Source organism: Ixodes scapularis, unplaced genomic scaffold, assembly GCF_016920785.2.
Source record: "Ixodes scapularis isolate PalLabHiFi unplaced genomic scaffold, ASM1692078v2 PGA_scaffold3__209_contigs__length_174095766, whole genome shotgun sequence".
Taxonomy (NCBI): domain Eukaryota; kingdom Metazoa; phylum Arthropoda; class Arachnida; order Ixodida; family Ixodidae; genus Ixodes; species Ixodes scapularis.
In genome coordinates, this window is record NW_024609868.1 from 122,180,316 (window position 1) to 122,207,172 (window position 26,857).

Sequence of the window (26,857 nt, forward strand, 5' to 3'; positions counted from 1 at the left end):
GGGATTTGTCTCAATCGTGTACAAGGTTTCTCCCTCGCAGAGCATCCAAGAGACGTACCCCAAGCTATTCAGAGGACTAGGAAAGCTCAAAGGAATTGAAGTGAAACTGCACATTGATCAATCAATTCCACCAGTGGCACAGAAGCTACGACCCATCCCGTTCAACATACGTGAGCTGGTCACAAAAGAGATAGGGCGACTGGAAGAGCTTGATGTGATCGAGAAAGCCTCGGGCCCCACTACATGGGTCTCTCCCATCGTCGTTGTGCCAAAGCCACATGCACCGGACACTGTTCGGATGTGCGTAGACTTGCGCCAAGCAAACCAAGCCATCAACAGAGAGCGGCATGCATCCCCAACGCTGGATGATCTCGTCACAAGCCTCAATGGCGCGTCTGTGTTCTCGAAACTAGATCTCAACGATGGATACCACCAGCTAGTATTGCACGAGGACTCGAGACGCATCACGTTTGCTACCCACATCGGACTTTACCGATACAAGCGTTTGAACTTTGGAATTAATGCTGCTGCAGACCTGTTCCAGAACACAATCCGACAAGTGCTCGCTGGAATTCCAGGAGTCATTAACATCAGCGACGACATCTTAGTATATGGAAAAACAGATCAAGAACATAATGACTCGCTGGAAGCTGTGCTACAACGCCTCAGGGATTGTGGACTCACACTCAACCCGAAGAAGTGCTCTTTCTCCCAACAGGAATTGACATTCTTTGGGCACATCTTCTCAGCGAAAGAAATGCAACCTGACCCCTCAAAAGTTCAAGCGTTTTTTGACATGGCCCCACCAAACTGTCCAGCAGAAGTGAAAAGCCTTCTGGGCATGATCACCTACTCGGGAAGGTTCATCCCCAACCTGGCAGACCTCACCGTACCTCTTTGCAACCTCACGAGGAAAGACGTTGACTGGCAGTGGACCATGGAGCATCAGGCAGCGCTGGACAAGCTTAAGGACACACTTACAGGCAGCCACGCCCTGGCCTACTTCGACAGCAAGAAGACTACCCACCTAACTGTGGATGCAGGTCCGCAAGGTCTAGGAGCCATACTAGCACAGGGAGATGGTGACGAACTCCAAGTGATCGCCTACGCAAGCCGTAGTCTGACGGATCCGGAGCGCAACTACTCCCAGATCGAAAAAGAGACCTTGGCTATCGTGTGGGCAATCGCACACTTCAATGTGTATCTGTACGGGACTCAGTTCAGCCTTCACACTGATCACAAGCCCCTGATCAGCATTCTGACCAACCCGTCTGCACGACCATCGGCAAGAATTGAGCGTCTCTGCCTGAGGATTCAGCTCTACAACTTTGAAGTGCATCATCAAAAAGGCACTGAGAATCTATCTGACTACATGTCACGCCACCCCCTCAAGTTCACTCGGAACGGTTACAGGACAGATAAGGTTCCTGATGAGTATCTTCTGTTCCTGTCACAGGCAGCGATACCAAAGGCGATGACGACAAAACAAGTAATCGAGGCAGCCACAAAAGACTCAACATACTGCCAGCTGCGACAAGCCATTCAAGCCAAGGGTACAGAGAGACATCTCCTGTGGAATGCTACCACACTCAAACCCTACAGACACCTTGAGACAGAGCTTGCCGTGACGCCTGAAGGCATCATTCTTCGAGGCACAAGGATCGTACTGCCAGCAGGTATTCAGCAACGTGCTGTTCAGCTTGCGCACAAAGGTCACATGGGCATCGTAAAGACCAAGCAACTCCTCCGCACTTCAATGTGGTTTTCCAGGATGGACATATTGGTTGAACAAGCTGTGCAAAACTGTATTTCATGCTAGGCATCTACACCCACATCACATTGTGATCCTGTGGAGCCAACGCCTCTCCCTCATGGGCCATGGGAAAACCTGTGTATCGACTTCGCAGGACCGTTTCAGAATGGAAAGTACCTGCTCATTCTTGTCGACGAGTACTCGCGCAATACTAGGTGGTGGTATCCATCGTTGAGATCTAGTTTCGAGAACACAGACGCGCCATTGAGGCTTGTGACGAGATCATCCAGCGTTGGGGATGCATGCCGCTCTCTGTTGATGGCTTGGTTTGCTCGGCGCATGTCTACGCACTCAAACCCTACAGACACCTTGAGACAGAGCTTGCCGTGACGCCTGAAGGCATCATTCTTCGAGGCACAAGGATCGTGCTGCCAGCAGGTATTCAGCAGCGTGCTGTTCAGCTTGCGCACAAAGGTCACATGGGCATCGTAAAGACCAAGCAACTCCTCCGCATTTAGGTGTGGTTTCCCAGGATGGACATATTGGTTGAACAAGCTGTGCAAAACTGTACTCCATGCCAGGCATCTACACCCACATCACATCGTGATCGTGTGGAGCCAACGCCTCTCCCTCATGGGCCATGGGAAAACCTGTGTATTGACTTCGCAGGACCGTTTCAGAATGGAAAGTACCTACCCATTCTTATGGACGAGTACTCGCGCTTCCCATTGGTGGGACAAGTATCCTCGACAAACGCAACCTCCACTCTGCAATTCCTGGGACGAACATTCGCTGAAATGGGCATCCCTAAACAAGTCAAGAGCGAGAATGGGCCGCCTTTCAACTCAAGCGAGTTCAAGGAGTTTGCAGCTGAACTGGGATTTACACACCACAAGGTGACACCACTCTGGCCCGAAGCCAACGGTGAGGCAGACCGCTTTGTTCAAACATTAACCAAGGCCATCAAGGCTCTGCTTGTTTAGGGAAGAGATTGGGCGCAGGGCATGGATGACTTCTTGATGTGCTACAGAGCAACCCCACATGCCACAACTAAGAGATCTCCGTACGAACTTCTCTTTGGCAGACAGATGCAGACAATACTACCACGACCTCCAGACAACGGAGTGAACGAGGACTTCAATGTGCAACAAGATGACCAAGCCGCAAAAAGGAAGTCTAAGCAATACACTGACGAGCAACGACACACTCGACAACGCTCATTGAAACAAGGGGATATAGTATTGTGCAAACAAAAGAAGCAGCACAAGCTAACGCCATACTTCGACAATGACCCTTACGTGGTGACAAAGGTTCAAGGATCGAAGATCACGGCAAGACGACGAGAAAGAGACATAACTCGAAACGCAAGTTTCTTTAAGAAGATAAACGCTGACCTAAAGTGGCACGAGGAAGAGGACGAACAAGCTTGTACTAAGAGCACTTGAGTGCCCCTTTAAAAACAACAAACAGCCAGAAAAGAGGAAACTCTCCTTGAATCCCTCCTTTCCATTTGAGCAAAAAGGGAAACCCCCTTCTTTCTGCAGAGAGTAGCTCAGAGACCCATTCTTTGGGGGAGAGAGATGTGTGAGAAGGAATGAAGAGAAGGAAACTGGGAACCAGTTTTCTGCCCGGCAGGAGAGGATTCTGTAAGTCGGCCTTTAAGCTGAGACAGCAGCCAAAGCTACAAGCTTGAGCTAGCGTGCGTCCCTAGGTTTGAGACTCGCCTTTCTAGTGTGACCTCTCATTCTGTGGAAGAATGCTTCAAAGCCGTGGCCTTGTGCTCTTGGGTTTCTGGATTTGCTGCAGTTTCAGCTTAAGAATGAATGGAGTGTTGTGCAGTCTTAGGTCATCTGACACACTTTTAGGTCAATCTATGGCACCCTTTTGAATCTGCAGTGTATTTGCAACAGCGGGTTCTAGGATAACTGGATGATGGAGGTCATAAGAGTCAACATATAATTTGATTTGGATTGTAACTAGTCATCTAGAACTAAAAGTTATTTTCATATTAGCTGAGGCGACACTTCTCTGCCATATAAAGTGTGGCGATCCGCTTCCGTCTGTTTATTTTTGCCGAAGGGAAAGCTTTCTCCCTCCGACTGCTCATATCCTTGACGGAGGCCTAGAGCATTCCCATGACATGGGTTCGGACAGCTCCTAGCACGCTCTGTTGGCTGTCGAGTCAATCGCTTGAGAGCGCATCAAGGTGAAATTCAAATGCCACTCAGTTCGTGCATAGGCTCTGGCAGTGCTTTCTTTTGCCGAGTTTTCTCCAAGACACAGTTTCTAGCTAGCCAGCCCTTATCATCAGTATACAGCGGGAGAGCTTGTCGCTGAAAATTCCACTGTGGCAAAAGTGCCAAAGCCGGCAAAGTCCTGCCAGAAGCAAAGCTATGGCGAGACAGTGTTTGAGGAACATTCGCGAGAAAAGCAGCAGATGACAGAACCGACGCAGTAAGATAAATTGAACAAAAATATTGCAAAAAAAAAAAGACTATGTAATTTGAACTTCTGAGCGAACGATGAGGCCAAGGAAACTCTCTTACATCCTGCCCAGTTACCCAATCTGCACAGGGCTCATGAGTGTGACGTTTCATCTGCTCAGTGTCGGAAAAGAAAAATAAGTATTTTTGGGACAGAAATTTCACTAAGACTGGTAATTGAATTGCCTCCGTTTTTTAGCAAAATGATTCAATGTGCAGTTTTTCTTAAAACGGTGAGGTGTACATTTGGTCTACACCTTTCCCAGTTTTAAAATATAAACCCTCAGATTTTAACCTACCTCTTCCTTGAAAAAGTAATGCATGTTGTAGTGAGAAGCAATGAGTACACTTCTCACAAGCTAACACATCTTTGCTATCAGGCTAGCACACGGTGCTCCCTGCATGATAAGAGTTAATATAAAATTACAGGAGGACACTTGAGACCACATACGTCTAAGAATGCAAAAGCATTTGTATACGTAGCATATTCCTACCAGCTGTGCGCCCGGCTCTCCTCTGCAGAGGCCAGCCGGGCAGCCTCTGCTGATGCCGGCCGGCCGGGTTCTGGGGAGCGGCGAATGTGCGCTGCTGTGGCGGCGCGCGGGAGCAGCTCCGCTTTGTGGAGTGGCGTTCCTTGGAATTGTCTGGCGCGCTGGCCACGTCACAGCCATTTTAAGAAGCGTTAAGGAATTTTTCTGCCACTTTTCGCAGTTGTGAACAACACCGGTTCCGCTCCATGGGACAGTTAATGCTTTCGCATTAATAACCTATAACGGGGGTCTCCAAACCCCAACCCGCGGAGGCGCTCCTTTCCGCCTGCAGATTTATTTATTTATTTACTGTATTTATTGTACATACCCTCAAGCACCAAAGCATTGTAGTTTAAAAAATGTAGAGTGAACAAAAATTAAAATTAAACAAAATGTTCAGCTTTTCCACTTTCGTGAAGAAGCAAGACCAATGAAGCTGTGCCCAATACACTTCCGCAACGCGCACGCGCCCGTTTCCCGCTTCATCTTGTCCGACACGCCGCCGATCGTGGTTACGTCTCCGGCGACCCAGAGTCGGTCGCACACGGCGCACGTGACGCCAAACGGATAATCCACAAACTCCCTCCAGAACATCGCCGTCGCGCCCGGGAACTGTTCAGCCGGCGTGGAGTGCAGTCGTCGCCGGGCCTCGTGCTTGCGCTTGGCCTTCGTGGCACAATCGTCCGTGACGTTGGCCCACGGGTGCCCTTTATATCGCTGGTTCTGCTCTTGTCGGCGTCTTTCCAGGCGAGCGATGGGCTCTTCTTTGGCAAGGGAATCTGAAGCGCTCGACGCAGTGGAAGTCGAGGCAACAGCGACTTTGCGGTGGTTACGGACCCATTCGCGCTGCTCCGTACGTTGCCGCTCCTTCTGCAGCCAGTCTTCTTTCCCCGAAAGGGTGCGCGGCCGGCCCATCCCAAGTCTAAACCAAAACTGATAAGAGCGTAGGAAACAGCACGCAAAACAGACGAGGACGAAGAAACACACATGACTAGCGCTGCACCCGTTACGTGTGCTTCTTCTTTGTCGTCTGTTTTTCGCGCTGTTTCCTACGATAAATTCCCACCAATGCGCCGCCCAACTATTCATTCTTCTATGATAGCTGGAAACGTTGGCGCCATCTACGAGCGACGCCGGCAACCATACTAGTTGTGTGCTTGCCGCCGTCGCTTATAGATGGCGGTAGCTGTCCAGAGGCGTTTTTGTCGACAAGTGTTTTGTATCGGACACAATCCTCGGGAACCTAGCCCTTAACAGCTCCGCTGTAAAAAAGACAAGGCAAAAAGATACTGCGAGAAATACAAACATCAAAAGTGCACTCTGATTGGCAAAAGCTGAAATCAACATCTGCTACGAACCATGCTGGCTCATCACACAGAAATGTAAACAGATATCGGCGAAAAAGAAAATAATCAGGTATAGTTGTGATATCTGCTGGAAAATGGTTCCAGTCGTTTGATGTATGTGGGATAAATGAAGAAAAAAAGCTCTGCATTGCATTTTGCAACGTGTTCATCCAACTTTATTCTGATGGTCCACACGGGAAGAGTAATAGGTAGGCAATGTAAAGAAGGGGTCTCGGAATGACTGATGATACACTTTATGAAACAGGCGAAGTCGCAAGGCCGCGCTCTATCTAGTGATGTCCAACCCTCGGCCAGCTGCTACAAAGTTAAAAAAAAGAAAATATAAGGGCATTAAAAAAAAAAAAAAAAAAGGTCTACTATGCGTTTTAAAAGTGCAAGAGAAGATATCAGAAAGAATGAGAGAAAATCTGCATTAAAACGTGGGTTTTCTCACAGTATTATTTCTCATACATTGTCATCACCAGTATTACAATCTATAGTTCTCTGTTTTATGTGTGTGTAACTGTGATCTGTGTCAATACTCTTGCATATTGTCATCATCAGACCTATTATTCTCATTAATCATCTTCTGTCCTGTGCCAAAGTGCATAATTTATGCCTGGTGAGTTCTCTGGGTCACAATTATTTTGTAATGTCATCATTAGCAAACTATAGCATTTAGGAACAAAGTATGGATATGTATTCTTTAATGAATAAATATGTACACTTTGCAAAATTTTTGCTCTAGTTTAAATGTTTGTGTAAAAATGATCATTTAGACTTGTTTATTTAGTATTTTCTTATTTACGTCGTCATATCGAATTTCCGGCCTTCGAGACTGCAACAGGTCCCCAATTTGGCCCGTTAGCCACAACGTTTTAGAGAACCCCAACCTCGAGGGAAAGGTCCCATGCATTCGGATCGCTTCAGAGCGGGGGGTATGAACGTGGACACCGGTAATCCCAGTTGGTGGTCCTAATGGGCCCACATTGCCGGCGATGCCTCACAATGCACGAAGACGCAGCAAAACATCACCTGTGAGGGGCTGCACCTAGTTCTCTTCTAGCTTACTCTGCAGAAAAACGCTGTAACTAAATAAAGTTGGCTAGCACTCAAGCAACTTCAACTCGTGGCAAAGCGAACACGCCTAACCTTTCGTCCACTTTCTTTCTCCGCTCTTCTTTCTTTTTCGTTCCTTCCCTCGGGACCGCCGGTGTTAGTGCTCAGGATTTTCCGCGTTCTGCTCCTGTCTTTACACCCCTGCCTTCAAGCCCGAGCTACCAAGCAAGCCAAATGATGAGGGTAATGATTACGGTTAGCCGCTCCTTCCCTAGCACCATTGCGCGTTAAAAGTAACTGCAAGCTATTTTCTTTTTATGTCAGTCTCCCGGCGAATGTAACGGCTGGAGGAGTGCTTTGTGCACCCAAAATCTTGGGAGGCCATGGCAGATCGGAAGCATATCCAGGGTTGCCTGGTAGATGGCGTCAGTGTCTTCTTTCATCCTAAGCAGTCGCGAGGCGTCCTAGCACATTCCATCGCACTTAAATGCCAATGTGTTGACCAGCCTCGAGACTTAATTTTGCGATGAACAACCCTCGCAAGTGAGAGGCATTTTTTTAACTACAACATTTTTTTGCAGGTTGCAGCAATTCAGGACTTTCTGTGTCGGTACGTATTTACCCAGAGTTATGCAGAATATACGAGTAAATTAGAAATTATGACAAAATTAACGAGGGAGTCACATGCGAAGAAGACAGAGAAAGCCCAGCCACGTGAATAGTGCTTTCTAACTTCTCCCTCCAGTTTTCAAAATTAGAGTTCCATGCTTCGCTGCACAACACACCTAACACGAGCGTTAACAACGCTGCTTTTTATCGCATTTTACCGATGCAATCTAAATTCATTGATGTGCCTCATCTTGGTTTGTGATTTTGTTTACGACTTTGATGGCAACATCCCTTCCTCGAGTGAGCACTCATTTTGAAGTGCAGCTGCTTTATGTTCAATCTTAGTTCTCATGCCAGTTAAAATGGTGTTGACCTCAAAACTTTATCCTCAAAGTTTTTCTTGTCGCTAGTTTGTGCACATCGCCAGTTATGTGGCTTCTAAGCTATGAACATGCTTTTGTTCCCATGCAGAAAAGCAAGGGACCAACCGTCGCATCGCCCTGGCTACGGGAAGGCAAGTTCTCGTTGCTCTCAGTTCCTCGGGGCTTGGGGATGTTGACGAGCGTACTGCACCAAAGTATTGCAGCTCAGTTTCGGGGGTTGTCTCTGCTTGGGGAATCCCTCGGTGCATGACGACTAACTGCCATGGCCACGGTGGGACTAACTACCATGGCCACGATGGATGAAATCTCAACTTCACAACATAGTGGATGCACCTGAAATAAGGACTAAGTGGCCGACATATACTTTGCACACTTTTGCTCCCATTCTTTTTTTTACTCCTTTCCTATTTCACCCTCTTGAGAGCCCTCTCTTAGGAAAGAGTGAGCAGTCTTCTTTCTCTTTTATTTTCTTCTTTCCCACTTTTTCCATCCTAAAAAACAAAAACGTGTAGCGCAATATATTTTGCTATTCTGCTCATTGTACTTCCTTCCCATATATCTTCCCAATTCCTCCCGCAAGTTTTTTCTTTTTGTTCCATCACATAAATTCTGACTAGTAAAATGTGCTTCTTGGTTGTTCTTACACTACTCATCATAGATTAAAGTGGCAATTTGGGCCAGTTGGTGCATGATTACATAGGTAAGCGCAAAAAAAAACAACACTGGGACAAGAAAGTAGATGAACAAGTGCACACTCACAACTAAGTTTTATTTGAAAAAACTAATCATATATATAGCCATGGGAGAAGAAACAGTCTGAGCTAATTTCGGCATAACCACCGTAATAAAAAAAGTATACTCATTTGCCAGACAGTTACATGTTATTTGTGCACTTGTCGCCCTTTGCTCTGGAAAGCTTCATGTAGCTCTCTAGAAAGTTTGTCTGGGTACCTAAGTCACTCAATGACTGGGGGCAACGACTGCAGTGTAATGAAGTCGGTTATAACAAAATAGTGTCTTTAGCAAAGTGATCACGATTTTCCATTCCTGTTTGCACTTTTTCAGCATATTTGTGTCTGTTTTTAAGGAAGGAAAATGAGCGGCTCCCACGGATATAGTGAAGAAAAATTTTCTGATACAGTAAACTTTCACTTGAGCAAACTTCAAGGGACCCATAAAAATAGCTCACTTAGCTGAAAGTTCGCTAAACTGAATATATTCACTAGAATATGGAACAGCATAGGGCACAGCATACATCGAGCCAAAAGCATGAAATGCAATTTACGGAGTCATGTACATTGTTATATACGAAGTGCATAACAGTTACATTGCTGCCTTTCTCATACTGAAAAAAAAATCTAATTTTCATTTGCACTGGCGTTCTTAAAGCGTATGAAGTAACAAAGCTGTCCAGAGAGTCTATGTCTTTTGCACTTCCTCTGGCACAGCTTGTTGCTGCAACGAAGCCATATCGCAATGGCATTGTCCACTGGCTCGAAATATCCCGTGCAGAGTTGTTTCCTGTTGGGATTGAACAGTTTCTCCTTCAAGCTTCAACTTTTGCTTCACTATCGTTGACAATGTCGACGGTGGCATCCCATAGTTTGTGCAACTTACAGTTGGCTTTGACCGTTGTCCAAACGCTGAAGGATTTTGAGCTTGTCTGGAGACAACCGCTTCCGTTTCGTCGTACTCATTATGAAAGCGGGTACACAAACTGCCGTTCTGCTGTTGTTACCCAAAACTAAGATGGCCAAAAAGAACCGATGACAAAGAAAAAACAGACACACCACGTGGCTTGTCTGTCTACCGCACCACCACTTTGCCTCGGCGGCGCTGTGAACGCCAGCGATGATGCGCTGCCGCTCCAGAGGCGGCGGCAGCGGGGTGGCGGTCGTTGGCTACGCCAGCACTGCAGAACACAAAACTTCATTGAACTGATTGCAAAAATAATCCTGGGTTCACCAATCATGTTCGTTAAACTGAAATCTTCGCTATTTCGAAATTCATTTCCTGTTTAACTGAAACATTTTTACATAAAATGCATAGGAAAACTGCCGGGGATTTTTTAAAGTTTTTTATTCTGAAATTTTTGGTAAATCACTGTTCGCTCAAGTGAAAGTTTACTGTAATTAAAAAATAATCAAATTCGGAAACTTTATTAAGTTGCAGACCGCCACACTTTGCTTCCGCGGCCGAGCAGCAAAGTGCAGCCAGAACGAGCTGCAAAAGCTGCTGGTGGCAGCCTCTGCATCGTCGTTTGTTCCCTGCTCCTTATCTGGGAAGCGGCTTTTCCGCATTGCACACTGAGAAGTCTTGGCATACCGAAAGGGGCATTCGGAGCACTAGCTTTAACATACTGATACGTATCGACAGAGAAGACGAAAAGAGCCGAGACTTATAAGACTGAGCAACACCAACCATGGAGAGCATTTTCAATTTAATGGCGGGCGCCTCCTGGGCAGATTGGCGGAAGTGCGCCTGCGTATGTTGTTTCGTGTCCAGCGTGGCGAGGAAGCCGGGCGGAGAGGTGGACACATTTGCAGACGGTGAACGCTTTTGACTCCTTGCAGCCTGCAGCTCGTTTTGCAAATGCGGCCCACAAACCATGTGACCCCGATCAAGCGGCTGCCCCCTCTCTTAAATCTAGGCTCTATACTGATGAAATGCAAACTTGAGCCCGAACTTGGTGCCGTGCGCGCTTCTTTGTTTGCTTCGTCTTCCATGTCGGCGTTGCTAGCTAGTGTAATCGCTCTCTGTGCAAAAGTCTAGGTTCGCTAAAGCACCGATTCGACGTCCCATCACCACTCAACAATGGTGTCACACGTGACGGCATGTGTGACGTGATGTCAATACAAAATGTCACGTGTGACGTCACTTGTAACGTCACTTGTGACGTCACACATGTCATGTGTGACGTCATTATGGGAAACGTCCCATAATGCAACGTGTGGGTATGCCAACGCCGCCGCCACCGCCGCCGCTCAAGCCGGAAACAGGTGCCTGAGAGCGGCGCTCTGAAACAAAACAAAAAAAAAAGGTACAAATATGTATCTCACCAGCGTGTCTCTACTCATCGTACAATTTGTTTCATCTTAGGTCAGAGCACAGTCGAAGGCTCGAACACAAACTACCACAAACACACATATACTAAGAGCACAAGTCACAGAACATTTGTTGCACTTGGTTTAGACCAGGGGTTCTCAAACTGGGTTCCGGGGAACACAGGGGCTCCACGAGCTGGTCTCATGGGTTCCGCGAACACCCAAATTGCAACCCCCCTCCTCCCCCCCTCATGCCACAGGCTGTGCGGCAGGACCATGCAAAGCACCTTCATCTCGCTTTGTACTGACATTGCGATTGATATGGTGGGGATATATGGGAAGCAACACAAGCAAAATTGCCTACAATTTTGCATCTGTTGCTTCTTGGTCGGCAAATATAGAAGGGGGGGGGGGGGGGGTGTTCCGCGGCAGTTTCTGAGGCTTCCTGGGGTTCCGTGAGGCCAAAAAGTTTGAGAACCCCTGGTTTAGACGATGAAAGGACACATGCAGGAAGTTGGACGAGTGCCATTATGTCGCACTTTGATGCTGCTTGGTTGGCCCCATTGGCTCGTAGCATCTCCTTCGTTTTGAAGTAATATGAAACTAAGTATTGAGATTGCTCATCAACCGCGCTGGCGGGCTGATCGCTAACATCGTCTAAATTTCCAGACGATTTCGGTGATGTCAGGAGCTAGAAGTCGCAAGCAAACATTATAAAATAGTAGGATGGTGGCTACAGTGATAAGACAGAAACAGCGTTTTGTGCTCCTGATGACATCACTTGATTATTATGTATGCCGTATACTTTCGCGCCGCCTCTTGCAGCTCGCGTGCGCCGAGCTTCACCGTTTTGCATCGGATTGCTTGAAACAGCGACTATAATCTCATCAACTTTGTTTTGTACTGATCTCCCCTTGTTCTGCCTGTTACGCATTGTACAGGATAAAATTGAGATAATTAAACCAAGTTTTTGGCACGTGTAAATGAACTATGAATTGCAGAAAGCTGAAACTCTGAGAATGTGATGCTAGCGGTGGTGATAAAATGCTCAAGTTGGAGCACATGACATTATCTGGTTCGGTTGTAGTATCCGTTTCCGCTACATGCGAGTTCGTAGCAAGTTTACGCATTTATTTTCCGCGATCTGTACGCACATAATCGGTTCCTACAATACACAAGTTTGTAGCAGTTTCCTGTGTGTTTATTGCACTGTAAAAGGGTGAATCTGCTTCATTCACTATTTGCGGTATCCGTTACCGCACACGGGAGCTCCTAACAAATTCTCACGTGTCTATCGTACCGTAGAACGCGAATCTGCCCTGTCCGCGACCTACGGTATAAGTTCCCATTTCACTTAATTTGTAACAGGTTCTGCAGTGCTTGTCACTAGTTTTTTTTTATAGAAGTTTGCTGTCACATTCCTAAAAATTGCCCTTCTCATAGTTTTCACTATTTATCTCTTCATGCTGGGCAGGTGTTCTTAAAGGGACACTGACTGGTTATTTATGCTTGCTGAGGTTTTTATTTGAACGTGGCCTACAAGAGCCCAACTACTCGGAACACAATTTGCGGCTCGAAATTAGTTTTCTTTCTGCCCGAAAACTGCCTGTAGAGAATTGGCCGGTTTTTGTCGGGCTCATTCTCTTTTTTATGGTCACGTGGCGTTCATACTATGGGTACCAAATATATTCAAAGTCGTAAATCATCCAAGACACACATTCAATATCAAAAATAGAAAAGGATACAAACCCCATTTTTGTAGCCTCCAAAAAGCTGCAAATACATTGATCCAGAAAAGAAAAAAATGTTGCACAGATCACAGGAAGTACATGTACACGTCGTTGTCAATATGGTGACGTACCGCGGGCTAAACAAAGCGATGGTGGCCCACAAGGGACCAATTGGCCATTCGATCTTCAAGCACAGAACATTGAGTGGAAGGGATATAAGTGCGGAGCAATTGCACGACAAATGGTGCACGCAACTTCGTCGCCTGTCTGCTTCACACGCCGGAGAAGGGGAGGAAAGAAAAAATGCGGTCAGCCATAGCCACGTGATTTGAGGCCATGAACTTCCATGCTCGTGCTTCGGTTTCGAGCAGTTGAGCTTTTGGCTTTATAAAAAATATATGGCACTCTATGTAGCAAAATATTGTTTAGGTAGCCTCCTGACACAATATGAAATTGCCTGGCAAAAAAATTAAGAACATTTTCGAGGGGGTGTTGGTGCTCTTTCAAAGGATTTTACGGTAGACCTGCCCTACCTCGGAACTTAGTTGAACCCTGTTTCACTGTCGTGTATGGTATATTATCACCATGAGCAGTGAACTTTTGTGGATGACATTCCCGAGCAGAAGCGCAGCCCTCGCAGTCTATGCTGATACTGCGCACGTTGAGATGAGGGCAGCTAGAGCAGGAAGAACGTTGGCACCCAGAAGGTCTGTCCTGAATGCCTTCAATGTTTACCTCTTGTTGTGGAAAGTGGTCAAATGAAGAAAGGTCCTTTCGTGCTCTCGTGCATCACCATCATCATTATCGCGATGATCGTCACCACTGCCGCCACTACTATGGTGCCTGGAAGGAGTGGTGCATTTACCATATTTTAAAAAGCGGTCCCATGACTTTTGCCCGAAGACGTCGTAGAAGTGTCGTACTGTTGCCGGCTGCGGTCCTGGCGGTGTCGCAGCTGTGGTGCCGGATGTGGCAGATGCCCGTTCTGCGGCAGGTCGTTCTCCGGTTCGACGGCCCACAACGACAGCGACATTATAGTCCATTGCAACTCAAGAAGGTAGGGCAGGGGATAAAAAGGCCAGGGAGGAGGAAGCAGATGGAAGACTGGACAGGAAAGGGGAAAGCCCCCTCCTCTCTCCATCATTTCGTCTGCTTCCTTCCCCCCGGCCTTCCTTTTCCTTGCCCTACCTTCTTGAATGGCAATGGACCGTAGCGTTTGCTCTTATGTCTTTCCGGGACTTCTGGAACCAACATCCAACAGCATGACACTCCAACTTGTACGACGTCCTTTGTTGCCGGAATCGCTTGCAATGCATGGGCGGTCGCTAAACACAGCAGTCAGAAAATCGTTCCGTACTACCACCGACCATCGTCACAATTATGATTATTGTGTCTCTCTCGTTGCAGATACCCTGGTCCTGGACACGCCCGAGGGGGAGGGTGTTGCAGGCAACCATGACTCACAAGGCCACGGAAGGTACAGTCCCGAGCACAGTTGATCCCAGGATCCGGACTTTTTTGATGGGGCCAGAGCAGACTGAAAGTTACCCTCGCACTGATCCGACAGCCTCTCTCCATTACATTGCGAAATGGATCGCGTGTGTTTGCCTTCCTGGCTGCATGAATGCTTGTACGTGTCGAGGGACAGCTAAAACTTCGAGGCCTAGGTTGGTGAGAATTGAAACGTGGGATGCGATACTTTTGATCTGTCGCTCTCCCTGGGCTCATGTTTCAATTGGAATTCTTGAGCTTTGTCGCAAAAACTGTTGCTTTTTCGGACGGAGCAAATTTTAGTATGGTAATTTGACTTGCGAGGTTCACTATGCGCCGTGATTGCCCCCCGAGAAGTGCCACTTGCAGCTGCTGCCAGTTCGGGTGTAGTTTAATCTTGCGACAAGAGAATTCCAATCTTTGGGGACTGTCTTGTGTCACATTAAATCGGTGCGTTACATCAACCCTTTCATTTCATTTCATTTATTTGGCTCAGGAGAGTCGGGAGTACAGCAGAAAGGCCGAAGGCCCATACCAGTTGGTCTGCAAACACCAAACCCTTTAACCGTCTTTAGTTTTTGGGAAATTCTGAGAAACCTCCCCTAACGTTCCTAGTGCCTTCCTTTTCTCCCCTCGCCCTCCATTGCCCTCCTCTCCTGTCCTGCCTTTCTAGTGCTTGCCCTTTCTTTCTTCACCTGGTCTTGCCTTCGCCTGCACTGCATGCGACTTGTGACATGGAGTATAGGCTCGTCTGAACAGTGAAAGGGCTCCAAGTGCCGTGCCCGCATATGCTCGGCTGCGTTCCCATGTGGTTTCAGTTCACTCCCTGTCCCTCAGCTGAGTTGTCATTTTGGTTTTGCATGTAGCGGTATGTGCAGTGGGTGGAACTGCTGCGACATTTGCACCAAACTGTGCCAGAACGAACAGCCTGGTACATGCTGCTCCAAAGGCTGTATTTGTGCACAATTTGCCCCTTGTCTGTGCCAGAAGGGAGCTCTTCTCGAAAAGGAAACTGAATATGTCTGCCACAATGCCACTGAAAATTAAGAAAGCATGTTTTTTGTTTTTTTATGCCTACATACTATGTGTGAAGTTTGAATATTAAAATTTTGAAATAGTAATTTGAAATAATATGCTATTTGATATTCTCTTCAAAATGAACCGCAATATTCTTGCTTTTTGAAGTGTTGGTCGCGGCGGGTTAGCCCCCTTGAGTGTGCCTCTCCTCAAGCACCGGTGCACTGCGGAGAAACAATACCTGCGGAGCTGACAACGCGGTCTTGCGACTCACTTCCGGAGCCGTGGATTTAGGCATAAAAAACACCTTCAGAGTGACCTGATGTGCCCGCATGCCTGGTGTATTAAAAAAAGAAATCAAGAACATTGTGATTGTTTATACTTACATTGCAGTAGAATCTTCCAAATTTAACTGCGGCTATTATGCAACGATATATGTTAAACAGCAATCTTTTTTTAATTGAGGAAAATACTTGCATGTAGCGAATATTTTTCTAAATCCCCTCAATTAGGTATCGCTGGGCTCCTTAAAAGGCAACTCCGCTTCATTTTTGGTTTTGAGAAAACAATGCAGTCCTCTTCAGTATCGCTTAGGAAGACCACACATGAAATGTTACGACGCATTTCTGTATAAATGTTTCTTAAACGGTCCGGCAAACTTTGCAACTCGCCAAGTTGGCGAAATCGGCTGACTTGAGCGGGTGAATTCAGGTGCAACCAACAGTGCAGTCAAGGCTACGGCATGGGCGGAGCCAACATTGAGCTAAACGCCATCTACATGGCCCCCTTTTGCTTGTTTTCACTTCTCCCGGCGAGCTTAGCGCATGACGTCAGCAACGTTGCCTCTCGGCGCTCAGTGGTGTCCACGTGATTGGTGTAACGCACCTGCGCAGCGCGTTTCTTGAGGGCCGTCCGGCCGCCCGCCGTGGTCCTGCCGTTACCGCCGCCTTCCGCGTCGCAACCGCCGTCGTCGTCTCACCGATTGTGATTATTGTCTCTCGGAGTTTCGTCTACACTACAGACACCACGTGCGCAGACTTTTACCGCAGTTGTGCAGACGTCGTCGAATGCCGTAGACACCAAAACGTGGCGAAGAGTGCGGTGCAGACGACACTCGCGCCTGCCACACGCCCGCCCCCATCCCGCCCGTCGTTGGGCTGAAGATCACGTAACATCTCGTACCACGTGATGGCCATGCACTTGGCGACCCGAGGCCAATGTTGCCAGGCAGAGCCGAAGTTTCGGTTTCGATTTCCGCTCGTGTTTAAAATCAGATTTAAAAATATATATCCCATTTTTTGCGAAGCAAACGACGTAGTGTGTTTTACTAGGGCTTTTTAATTTAAAATCAATCATTATCCCAAAATCTTCGGAATTGAGCGGAGTTGCCCTTTAATAGGTTTAATTTTATCTAAAATCTGTCATTTACATGCTATCCCAATGTAGGTATTGGACTTTCGAGGCCACTGTTCTAGATTAAATTTAACAGAGCTCATAATTGGGCATTTAGGAACTTGAGAACAACCTTAGCGAGTTCAGCCGGATTTTTGTTTAAGCATGGTGCAACAGTAGTGAAAGGCACGAAGAAAGGCGCAGTAACTATTCAATATTCTATTAAAAAATATTCAGCCAAAACCACTATTCACTTTGAATTTGCTTCAAACTTAGAATCTATTATTTGCACATGCCTAACGAAAAGTTATAGGTTTTTGTGCAAATAGTGCTTACATCGATTCCAATTAATATCTAGCGCTATTCGTTGTGATCAGTTAGAGCAGCTATGTGCACCACTTAGGTGCTCTTTGAACAGTAGCAGATGGAATACAAGTGAGCAGCATGATACAAACCCTACAAAGTATTTAAAAACATATTTTTACATCAAACATAGCCCAAAGACGCCTTCGGTCCCCTGTAGACATGGCACTTTAAATAGTCTCCCAACACCAACAACTGCAGTTTTTTTTCCACAGAATATCTTTCAAAAAGATTATATATAATATTCTGACATAAAAGCTAAAAATTGTCGGCTCCAAAAGTGGGAATCTCTGCTCCAAAACCCGTTTTGCCCTGGTATAAGAGCTGCTCCAAATCACCACTTCTCAGTTCCACCACTGTATATTTGTGCATGCGATGCAGTGTTTCGTGTTACTGTGTGATGGCACTTTTTTGTTTTGTTTTGTTTCGGTACGCTCCTTCCTTGTTACAATGTCGTTCAACACCGTGCTTCATGGCAAGCACCGAGAGGTAGAAATGACTCGTGAACACTTTGAATACAAGAAAGTTGCAGTTCCAAATAAACAAATGGCGAGTAAGGCCGCTCAAAAGAGGGGCCTCAGGGCACAAGGTCGAGGTGCCACTGCCAAGTCTCGAGAAGTACTAAAATACGAGAAATATATAGTAGGTTGGAGGCATGCAGACATAAATTAACTTTCTGCCCATAAGACAGTGTGTCTTTGATATAAACGTAAACGTTTCGGTGGACATCCACCTGGTTAGGAATGACAATGAAAGAAAGGAAAAACTCTAACCAAAAAATTGATATGGAGCCCGACGTTTCAAGGCCAGTTCGGCCCCTTGATCACGGGTGACTGTTTTTGTCCTTGTCGTCGTCTTGCAAATTGCCCGGTGTTTTTGGATTCTTTAAAACGGCTGTTGTATCTGCACGCGCTTTTTGGTTCGTAGCGCCTCGCGTGACGCACCGCAAACCGGACACGTAGGCACTTGGCAGTGTCCCGGCTGACCGGTTGGCGTTATTTTTGGTATTCTGGATGTACCAGGACTCTAATAAAAGGCATCTTCGCCAGTTTCTTTCTGTGCCAAGAATAGAGCAGTTGTTGAATTCAATCGTGTGTCCCTCTTTTTGGACGTGTTCTGCCAGTGCACTGCCCTGCAGTGCACTGGCAGACACCTCTTTTTGGACGCCTCTTCTCGCTTCCAAAGGATCGTCCCCCTAAAGAAAAAGCTCAGGGACTCATCTAAAGGATCCCGTGTGGTGACTGCGCCGCCTCCTACGTTGGGGAAACTAAAAACTTCCTGGAACGTCTACGCCAGCATCAATATGACGTTAAAAAGAGTAACGTGCAGGGCAGTGCACTGGCAGAACACGTCCAAAAAGAGGGACACACGATTGAATTCAACAACTGCTCTATTCTTGGCACAGAAAGAAACTGGCGAAGACGCCTTTTATTAGAGTCCTGGTACATCCAGAATACCAAAAATAACGTCAACCGGTCAGCCGGGACACTGCCAAGCGCCTACGTGTCCGGTTTGCGGTGCGTCACGCGAGGCGCTACGAACCAAAAAGCGCGTGCAGATACAACAGCCATTTTAAAGAATCCAAAAACACCGGGCACTTTGCAAGACGACGACAAGGACAAAAACAGTCACCCGTGATCAAGGGGCCGAACTGGCCTTGAAACGTCGGGCTCCATATCAATTTTTTGGTTAGAGTTTTTCCTTTCTTTCATTGTCTTTGATATAAATAAATATTCTGCACAAAGCATGCCCCAGCACCTAAAGGGTGGAATCATTGTGTTGCATTTAATCGTTGTCAATTTAAAATAATGTCACATGAAACTATTGTCATATTAAATCATTGTATCATAGTACAATATTGTGTCACATAAAACCATTGTCACACTGAATCATTGTCATACTAAATCATTGTGTCGCAATAAATTGTTGCAGCAGCTCTCCTGTTCTTCCGCGGGGACTTGCAGAGAAAGATGGTGAGTGTTTCATTTTTATCTTAATATTTTTAGGCCTTATTTGTTGGTGCTTCTGAGCCTTCCTAAGTGGAATATACATTGCACTTAGTCTTTGCTCACAGGTGTTGTCAGTTGCTTTGGACTTCTAGTATACATCTGATATGTATTATGTTCAACAGTGACTTCCTATGTTGTTTGCATGTAGAGTTGAAAGCAGCGTGATTTCACATTTCTGCTTTATTTTTTATATTTCTCGGGACACAATATAATTTTGCCATAGAAATATTCGTCTATCCATTGTATTTGGCCATGATCAGTGTTTTTGCGCAATAATCTTCCATTCTGCAGTTATTATCGTGGGATGAAAAAGACCAAAAGTGGGAAAGGGGTGGGGTGGTACATCACAAACAAATGTGTAATTTGAAGAAACTTGCAGGACTTGCATGAAAGAAAGAGCTACAAAAGTTTTCATTATTTTTTCAAATATTATAAGGATGGGTGCTCATCTTGGTGTACATTTTGTTTTAGAGCGCAGCTCTTGGGGGCCCGTTTCCGGCTTGAGCGGCGTCGGTGTTGGCGTCGCCGTCGGCGTAACCGCGAGGTCACGTGACCCCGGACCCCCGAGGTCGGACCCCCGAGGTCACGTGACCCCCCGAGGTCACATGACCCTCAGGCTACGTGACCCCTGAGGTCATGTGACCCCCCTCAGGTCACGTGTCCCCCCTCAGGTCACGTGACCCGCCTCAGATCACGTGACCCCCTGAGGCCACGTGACCCCCTGAGGCTTCAAGGGGTAATGTGATCTGAGGGGGGAACGTGACCTGAGGGGGGTCACGTGACCTCAAGGAGTCGCCTATCCCTCAGTATGCTTCCATCTTCCTCCTCAAGAGCTGCGCTCTAACCGGCGTTACAGGGAATTGTAAACGGCTTTCATTTTTTATACCGAACTTCCAACAGCAAATCTGGCTAGGCGAAATTATCGGCGATCAATTCTCACTTAAGAGTAAAACCGCTTCAGCCTCAGATAAAAGAGAAAAAGAAAAACTACAAATTCCGGAATTTTAGGGGTATGTTTCACGAGCCTTGAGTTGTAATCGAAGTTGATAGAACTAGATATCTCTGAAAATTCCTTAGCTACCCCAGCTTGCTTAGACACATGTGGGCTTAATGCCTTGCATTCAAGGTTTGGTGGAACTCAATGGCAGTTGGAGGGGAAGGTGGATATTTCCCGGGCGCCCTTCTGTGAACCCCACATCGCTTTGCTCGCCCTCGGTGTCTGTCACACACTCTTTCTCTTTCTCTCTCGCTTGCACATGCGCACACACGCGCACATACACACACACGCACCGTGGCTTCTGCAGTACTGCGCCCAACTGGTGAGAGAGCAGAGGGCGGTTGTAGGTAAGATAGCACAATTATGTCTAGTCAACATTTTTAATTCTTACAAAAATGTATATTTTGTTTGCACACCCAAAAACATGACTCCAATCATTTATTTTTTTTTGTAAAAAAAAATAAAATTTACCTTTTGGAGCAAGAATGATAAAGTTGCTGTTGGTCAGCTGCGCGTTTTGCGACTTGCTCATAGTCAGCATTTTGAATAGTTGTGAAACACGCAGTTGTCGCCGTGGACGTAATATATTTTGTGCAGAGACTGGACATGCAGTAAAATTAGTTAAGAATGTCTTGTGTTTAGAGAACATTTTTATTTGTTAATAAAACGTTATAAACATGACACATAATGCAAAAATTGGCCGAAAACGGAGCTTTGTAACTCCACATTAAAAAAAATTCGGGAAGCATTGAAATCTTCTGTTATGATTGGGACACGTGTATTAAATATTTGCACAAGTTTTCATTCATATTGAAAATGCACATCGTTTTCAAAAAGCAACTCAAACTTGGGCCTTTGGCAGTATTTTGAAAATCATTTTGCAAAATATGACATCATCAATCTTGTTCTAACTTTTAAAAATTGAAATCCACGTCGTGCCCTCTCAGGCCCTTTAACGACATATTACAACGTTCTTGTAATTCGCAATTTACGGCACATCTAATGCGACCCAATTAGCAGACCTGTCGTTGTTGGAGTACAGAAAGGCAAGACGTTGCCAATGTCAAGAAAGGGCAAGAAAGTCGCCGCAAAGTATAAGTACATGAGCAGTCTGTGCTGTGCATGATTTTGTCAAAATCAACTGTTATAGAAAAGATAATAGTTCAATACAAAGTACAAGTGCTTCCCTCATGAAGAATAAGAATACTGTGCCGATTTCTCGATTCTGCCAACCTCTCTTGTTCACAAAAGCCGGTGTGAAAACAGACTTGAGAGGCTGCTCATACACTCGTCTCTTTATTGAGCCGGGAGTTTTCAGGCAGTAAATTGACACGCGAGGTGAGGATTGTTGGTGCAGAGGGCACCACAATAGGATTGTCCCCGTGGGTGATCATGAAATGGAAGGCTCAAAGTAACTGGGAGGTCTAAAACTGAAACACAGCTGGGGCTTTTAATTTCACAGGGGTGTCCTAGCTGCGAGCGGTTTCTTCGCGAGTTCCACCCGCGACGGCTCACGAGCGTCTACGGGTCCTCGGCAGTTTCTATGGCTGAACATTATAGTACGAAGCCCATGTTTTGCGCTGGTTACTCGGAGAGGCTTGCGGTGGCCTGCTACAATGCCGCACGCAAGTAGGACTCCTGACTTGAGTGGTTTTGTCAGGTCCCGATGTGTCCAACAATTCTGCAGTCAGCTTTCTGGAACATTTGAAGCAGTTCACGTTACAAAGTCCATTTCTCGGAAGAGGAGACTTCCTTCAGGGTGACGCGCGTTCAACAAAACACTACCCGATACACCACGCTTCGAAAGTACCTTCGGTGAAACGTTTTTCTTGTAGGAACTGAAGTCTTTCTAAACATATGATTTATTGAACCGATTGATTATTGACCAATTTGACTGCGGACGAATTTTGCGTCTGCTCCGGCCGTCGGTCGCAGGCCCCCTCTCTCGCTCTTCGGCGGGGTGGGGAGAGCTGCGGTGTTTATGCCACGCAGCCGGGTGTCTCGGATGGTGTCGGGTGCCCCCAGTGCGTGACCGAGACTCCTCGGGCCAGGAATCTGACTTGCGTGGGGTGTCTTCTTGGCGGGTTACCACACGCCTCTCCGAGCAATTGGTGTAAAACTAGTGTTTTGAACTGTTACCGAGGAACCTTAGACATACGTGAGCTGTTGCAGGCAGAACTTGCGAAGGAACCGCTCACAGCTTGGACACCCTTGTGAAATTAAAAGCCTCGGCTGCATTTCAGTTTTAAACCTCCAGTTCCTTGGCACCTTCTACTTTATGGTTGCCCAAAGGGGCACTGCGATCGTGGTACCCACCGGCAATTCCGTTCCTTGCCTCATGTGTCAATTTACCGCCGCCAAACTCCCTGCCTGTAAGCTGAGCCTTTCAAGTTTGTTCCCACACCGGCTGTAGCAAACAAGCAAGAGGTTGGGAGAATCGAGAAATCGGTACAGCAACTTTATTGTTTATGAGGGAAGCACTTATATTTTGCGTTCAACTGAAAACTTTCCTCTAAACAGAAGATTTTAACAAAGTTCAGCCACAGCACTGCCTGCACACACTCTTCCTTGCCCTTCCTTGAAATCGGCAACGTTTTATCTTTCTGTACTCCAATAATGGCGACTCTGCTAATTCAGTCCTGTTGGGCGTGTTGGAAATTGCAAAATGCAAAAGTACTGCAACATGTCCTTAAAGGCCCTGGAGGGCACATTACGAATTTAAATTTGTAAGAATTGGGACAAAACTTAAGTTAATATTTTAAAAATGATTTTCAAAATATTGCAAAATGAGTAGTTGGCCTCCGTTTGTGTGACTTTTTGGAAACTATGCACATTTTAAATTTGAATGAAAATTTTATACAAATGTTGAGCACACGTGTCCCAATCATAATAAAAAAATTTCAGTTTCTGAATTTTTTTAGTGCAGATTTACAAAGCTCTGAATTTGGACAATTTTGCATTATGTGTTTGTTTTTAATTTTTTGCTACAAACTGAAAATGCTTCCTAAACAACAAGAAATAAGAAATTTTTAGCTAATTTTAATGTATATTTAGTCTTCGCACAAAATATATTAAGCCCACAGCGACCACAGTTTGTGTTTCATAAACTAGCCAAAATAACGACTTCCCGCAAGTTGCGAAATGCGCACTTGAACGAACGCAACTTCGCAAGTTTTGTCCCAGAAAATCAATTTTATTTTTCATGAAAGAAGTTTGGACACATATCCCGGGTGCACAGACAAAATTTTTTTTTTTTTGTCGTAATTAAAAATATTTTTTGGACGTGGTTATTTGATCTTATCTAAAAACACCCTACAGGGTCTTTGTTAGAGCAGTACTTATGTATTAGTCTAAAGCAACACACCATCTGTTGGTCTTAATCACTTCTTTGCCTGTGAGTTTTTTTTTTTTTTTTTTCACACTGCACCACTAACTTTAATATCAATATGTAGAAATATCAATTTAATTGCATTCTTAAAGGCCGACGTACGCTTTGCGCTTTCCACTTTTGTCCGCCTCCTCCTTTTCTATTCCCTCTCCACTTACCTTGCCCCAACTTGGCTCCCCTCACAGTTTAAGAGAGGGGGGAGCGCTAAGAGGATTATCTTCCCTGCAGAAAGCCGAGGCTGTACGTCAGCCTTTAAGGGGGAAGTAGTTTTATCAGCATTCAAATATCCTGATGGATGCTGTCCGAAAGTTTCACTCCTGCAACGAAAGTATTTTTTCCGGTTTCAATTATTTCCGATGTGCCAGCGCCATCTAAACTACAGCTTGGTGTTTTCAGGTGAGATCAGACAACCATGTCCGGTGACCATTTTTAATCTTGATGAAAAAAATATATTTTGCTGGCTCTATACCCAGAAGAAAAAACCCAATCCTTGAATTAAAAAAAAAAAGAAAGAAGTGTCTTTGCGAAAAATATTTGTAAGCACCACCTTCTCAGTCGCGCGCATGTTTTGCCTATCGCGCAGTGTTGGCCTTTTGGGCAGCTTCTAAAAAAAAAAAAAAAATGTTTGGCCACGGGTCTAGAAACAGTTAGTGACAGATTAGGCATAGGAAGGATTGACAAAAAACTATTAGTCACTGACTATTAGGGTCATTATTTCGAGTAACAAAACCCCAAATACATCACATTGCACAATAACGTTCTGGACTAAAGAATATTTTTTTTCCGTATCTATAAAAGCTAAGGTCTTCGAACTTTGCCAGTATGTTGCCTGGTATATAGTTCACCTGTGCGTGAAATATTGTTGTCCTGGTTAGCGGGAGAAATTTACAAGAATTGCTCACACGAGGGCATTTAACTAAATATGCTTTATTTTGAAAATCATTTTAAAAGAAAAGGGCATCTCTTATATTCTTTAAACTCTCCTAAATTAACATTTATAATATGTACTAACAGAATCCGCAAAAGCATAATGCAATATTTGTGTGGATTTGAAGTTATAAAGCGAGAAATATAGCAAAATTGACTCTATGCGGTTGCCATGAATGGCACATTTCTTTGCACATTTTCCAGATGCCTCTGGGCTGCGCATGGAGAACGTCCGCTGCATTCCCTCCGTTCCCTCTCCTGTCAAGACCCGCGTGTGAGTAGTGGACGCCCGAGAAACCTGGGAACTTTGCGTCAAATTAGAATACATATCGGTGTTGCGCGCTTTTCAAATTTGTGCAACCATTGAGCAACTTAAATGTGCTTCCATGTGTCCGTATGTAGGAAGGAATCCACCAAGTTAGATGGGGAACCAGTGTCACACGATGCCGCGACATCGCGCAATGTTTCCCTATTAAAGGGCCCCTGAAAAGAAAAAAAACTGTTTTCTTTAAACAATCTAGTTGGGGCACGCGTGTCAAAAAATAAATTTTATGCACAAAAAAAGTTTTTTAGAGCACTATTGACGGCGAGAGGTTAATTCGAAATTCCGTGCGCAAAGTCCATGACGTCGCGGAATGGTCATTCGCTCTACGAGATGGTACTTCGCACTTTCCACCTCAACGTGAAGGCGAAGCCGATCCGCCTCTCCTCCACGCGCCCGAAATGCCGAGAGAGAAAGTAAGTGGAAAGGATGTAACTACCAACTAAATTGAGTCTCGCGCCGTCAATATTGCTCTAAAAAGATTTTTTTTGCAGAAAATTAATTTTTTGATACGCGTGTCCAACTGGGTTGTTCAAAAAAGCATTTTCTTTTCAGGGTGCCCTTTAAGTCTTCTCACTAAATTCTGTGTGAAAATTTCTCCACTAAATCTCTCTACTAACTTCTGGTGTACATAAAAGAAAAGATGAAAAAAAAAAGTTATTTTTAGGTCATGTATCTCTGCCAAACTTGTTATTGTGGCGAGAGACAATGAGGCGAAGATGATTGTACTTCCCAGTCAGCAATGTTTGCTTATATGCTGCCGTAGCTAACTAGCCGTATTTACTCCGAGGTCATCATTGATCCAGACAGTACGATTACTGGGAGTGGGCTATCCCTCAGCATTTAAAATAAAATAGCAAGTCGAGCCACAAACAGGGGGTGGGCTATCTTTCGGTGGTGGGGTATCTCCCGGGATATTACGGTACTGTCTTTGTTTTATCTAATTGGTTGAAAATATTTGGGAATGCAGTCATATTGAAATTGGAGAAGTTGAGGGAATTTGAAAATGCTGCTCAGCTGGACACCTTGATCCGAAGCGATCTGTGCGTGACGTTCTTTTCTTCCTTTTTTTTTCTTTTTTCTCTTTGCAGTCAACGATATCTCAGCTCCCTTGCCCATGTTTCGCCCACTGAAACGACTGGTAAGTCGAAAGTACGGTACTCGCTCTCGTAATGAAGGCCAGTCTTTGGCTCACTGCCACTTTCCTAATGATTCGTGCACTGTTTATGAACATGGTTCGCGCAGTTGCTTCACCGCAGTGATCACAGCTTGCCCAATTTCAGTCGTTGCCAAGGCCTAATTGTACTTCTTTTCTTTTTTTTCTCTTTTTCAGGTGTTCGGGGTTTTTGCGACGTTCCCAAGCCTGGGCAAGTACTACTTTAATGCACTTTGTTCCCAGCACGCTCAACCGGCCATTAGGTGCATTGCGTTCATGCTCCGGAAGACTGAGGCCTGGCTTTCTGGATTTTGTTGCTGGAATGAACTACCCTTGTCTTGACTTGCTCTCACTGCTCTGTGCTCCGTTTCACCTCACGTTGGGTCGCAGAAAATACGACGAGCCATCCCAGCCAATTTAGCGCTCTGAACACGTTGTGCGACCACGCGCCTTGCCTCTGCAGGAGGTCGCGCCACACATTCATGCCATTAAATTGGCTCTGATGGCTCGTAGCATCTTCTGGAATCCATCGTAACGTAAAATGGAGCTCTGTTGCTCGTCCACGTTGCACGGCGTCATTCCCCGATGAGATTTCTCCACCGAGGTGAAGAGCAGAGGGCAAGGGGTCAGTGGCTGTTTCTTCGATGAAGGCTCAGTGAATTGCTCGTGCAGTCTGTGATCGTTGGTCTACACGAAAGTTTCTTCCAGGGAACTCGGCCCGTGGTAATGCCAAAGCCTTTACGCGACCCATTCGAAATAGTGGGCGGCAAAAAATTGCAAGTAATCGGAGTAATACGGTAGTCCCACATTAGAAGAAAGTCAGTGGCACGCAAAAAAACAAATTCAGCATAAGCTGTA

General features: G+C 45.7%; 1 protein-coding gene across 4 annotated transcripts in view; it reads left to right on the top strand.

The window, feature by feature from the left end:
* The window catches only part of LOC8024435, a 75,684-nt gene that overhangs the window by 14,422 nt on the left and 34,405 nt on the right, over positions 1 to 26,857 (top strand). For 2 of the 4 annotated variants that reach the window (XM_042292615.1, XM_029969807.4), the window contains exons 3-9: positions 7,753 to 7,781; positions 8,252 to 8,294; positions 14,345 to 14,414; positions 19,133 to 19,173; positions 24,726 to 24,795; positions 25,935 to 25,984; positions 26,177 to 26,210. In XM_042292615.1, coding sequence (XP_042148549.1) covers positions 7,753 to 7,781; positions 8,252 to 8,294; positions 14,345 to 14,414; positions 19,133 to 19,173; positions 24,726 to 24,795; positions 25,935 to 25,984; positions 26,177 to 26,210 — 337 coding nt within the window. The remainder of the gene's footprint in view (positions 1 to 7,752; positions 7,782 to 8,251; positions 8,295 to 14,344; positions 14,415 to 19,132; positions 19,174 to 24,725; positions 24,796 to 25,934; positions 25,985 to 26,176; positions 26,211 to 26,857) is intronic. The other 2 variants (XM_042292614.1, XM_042292616.1) reach the window with 2 other exon arrangements.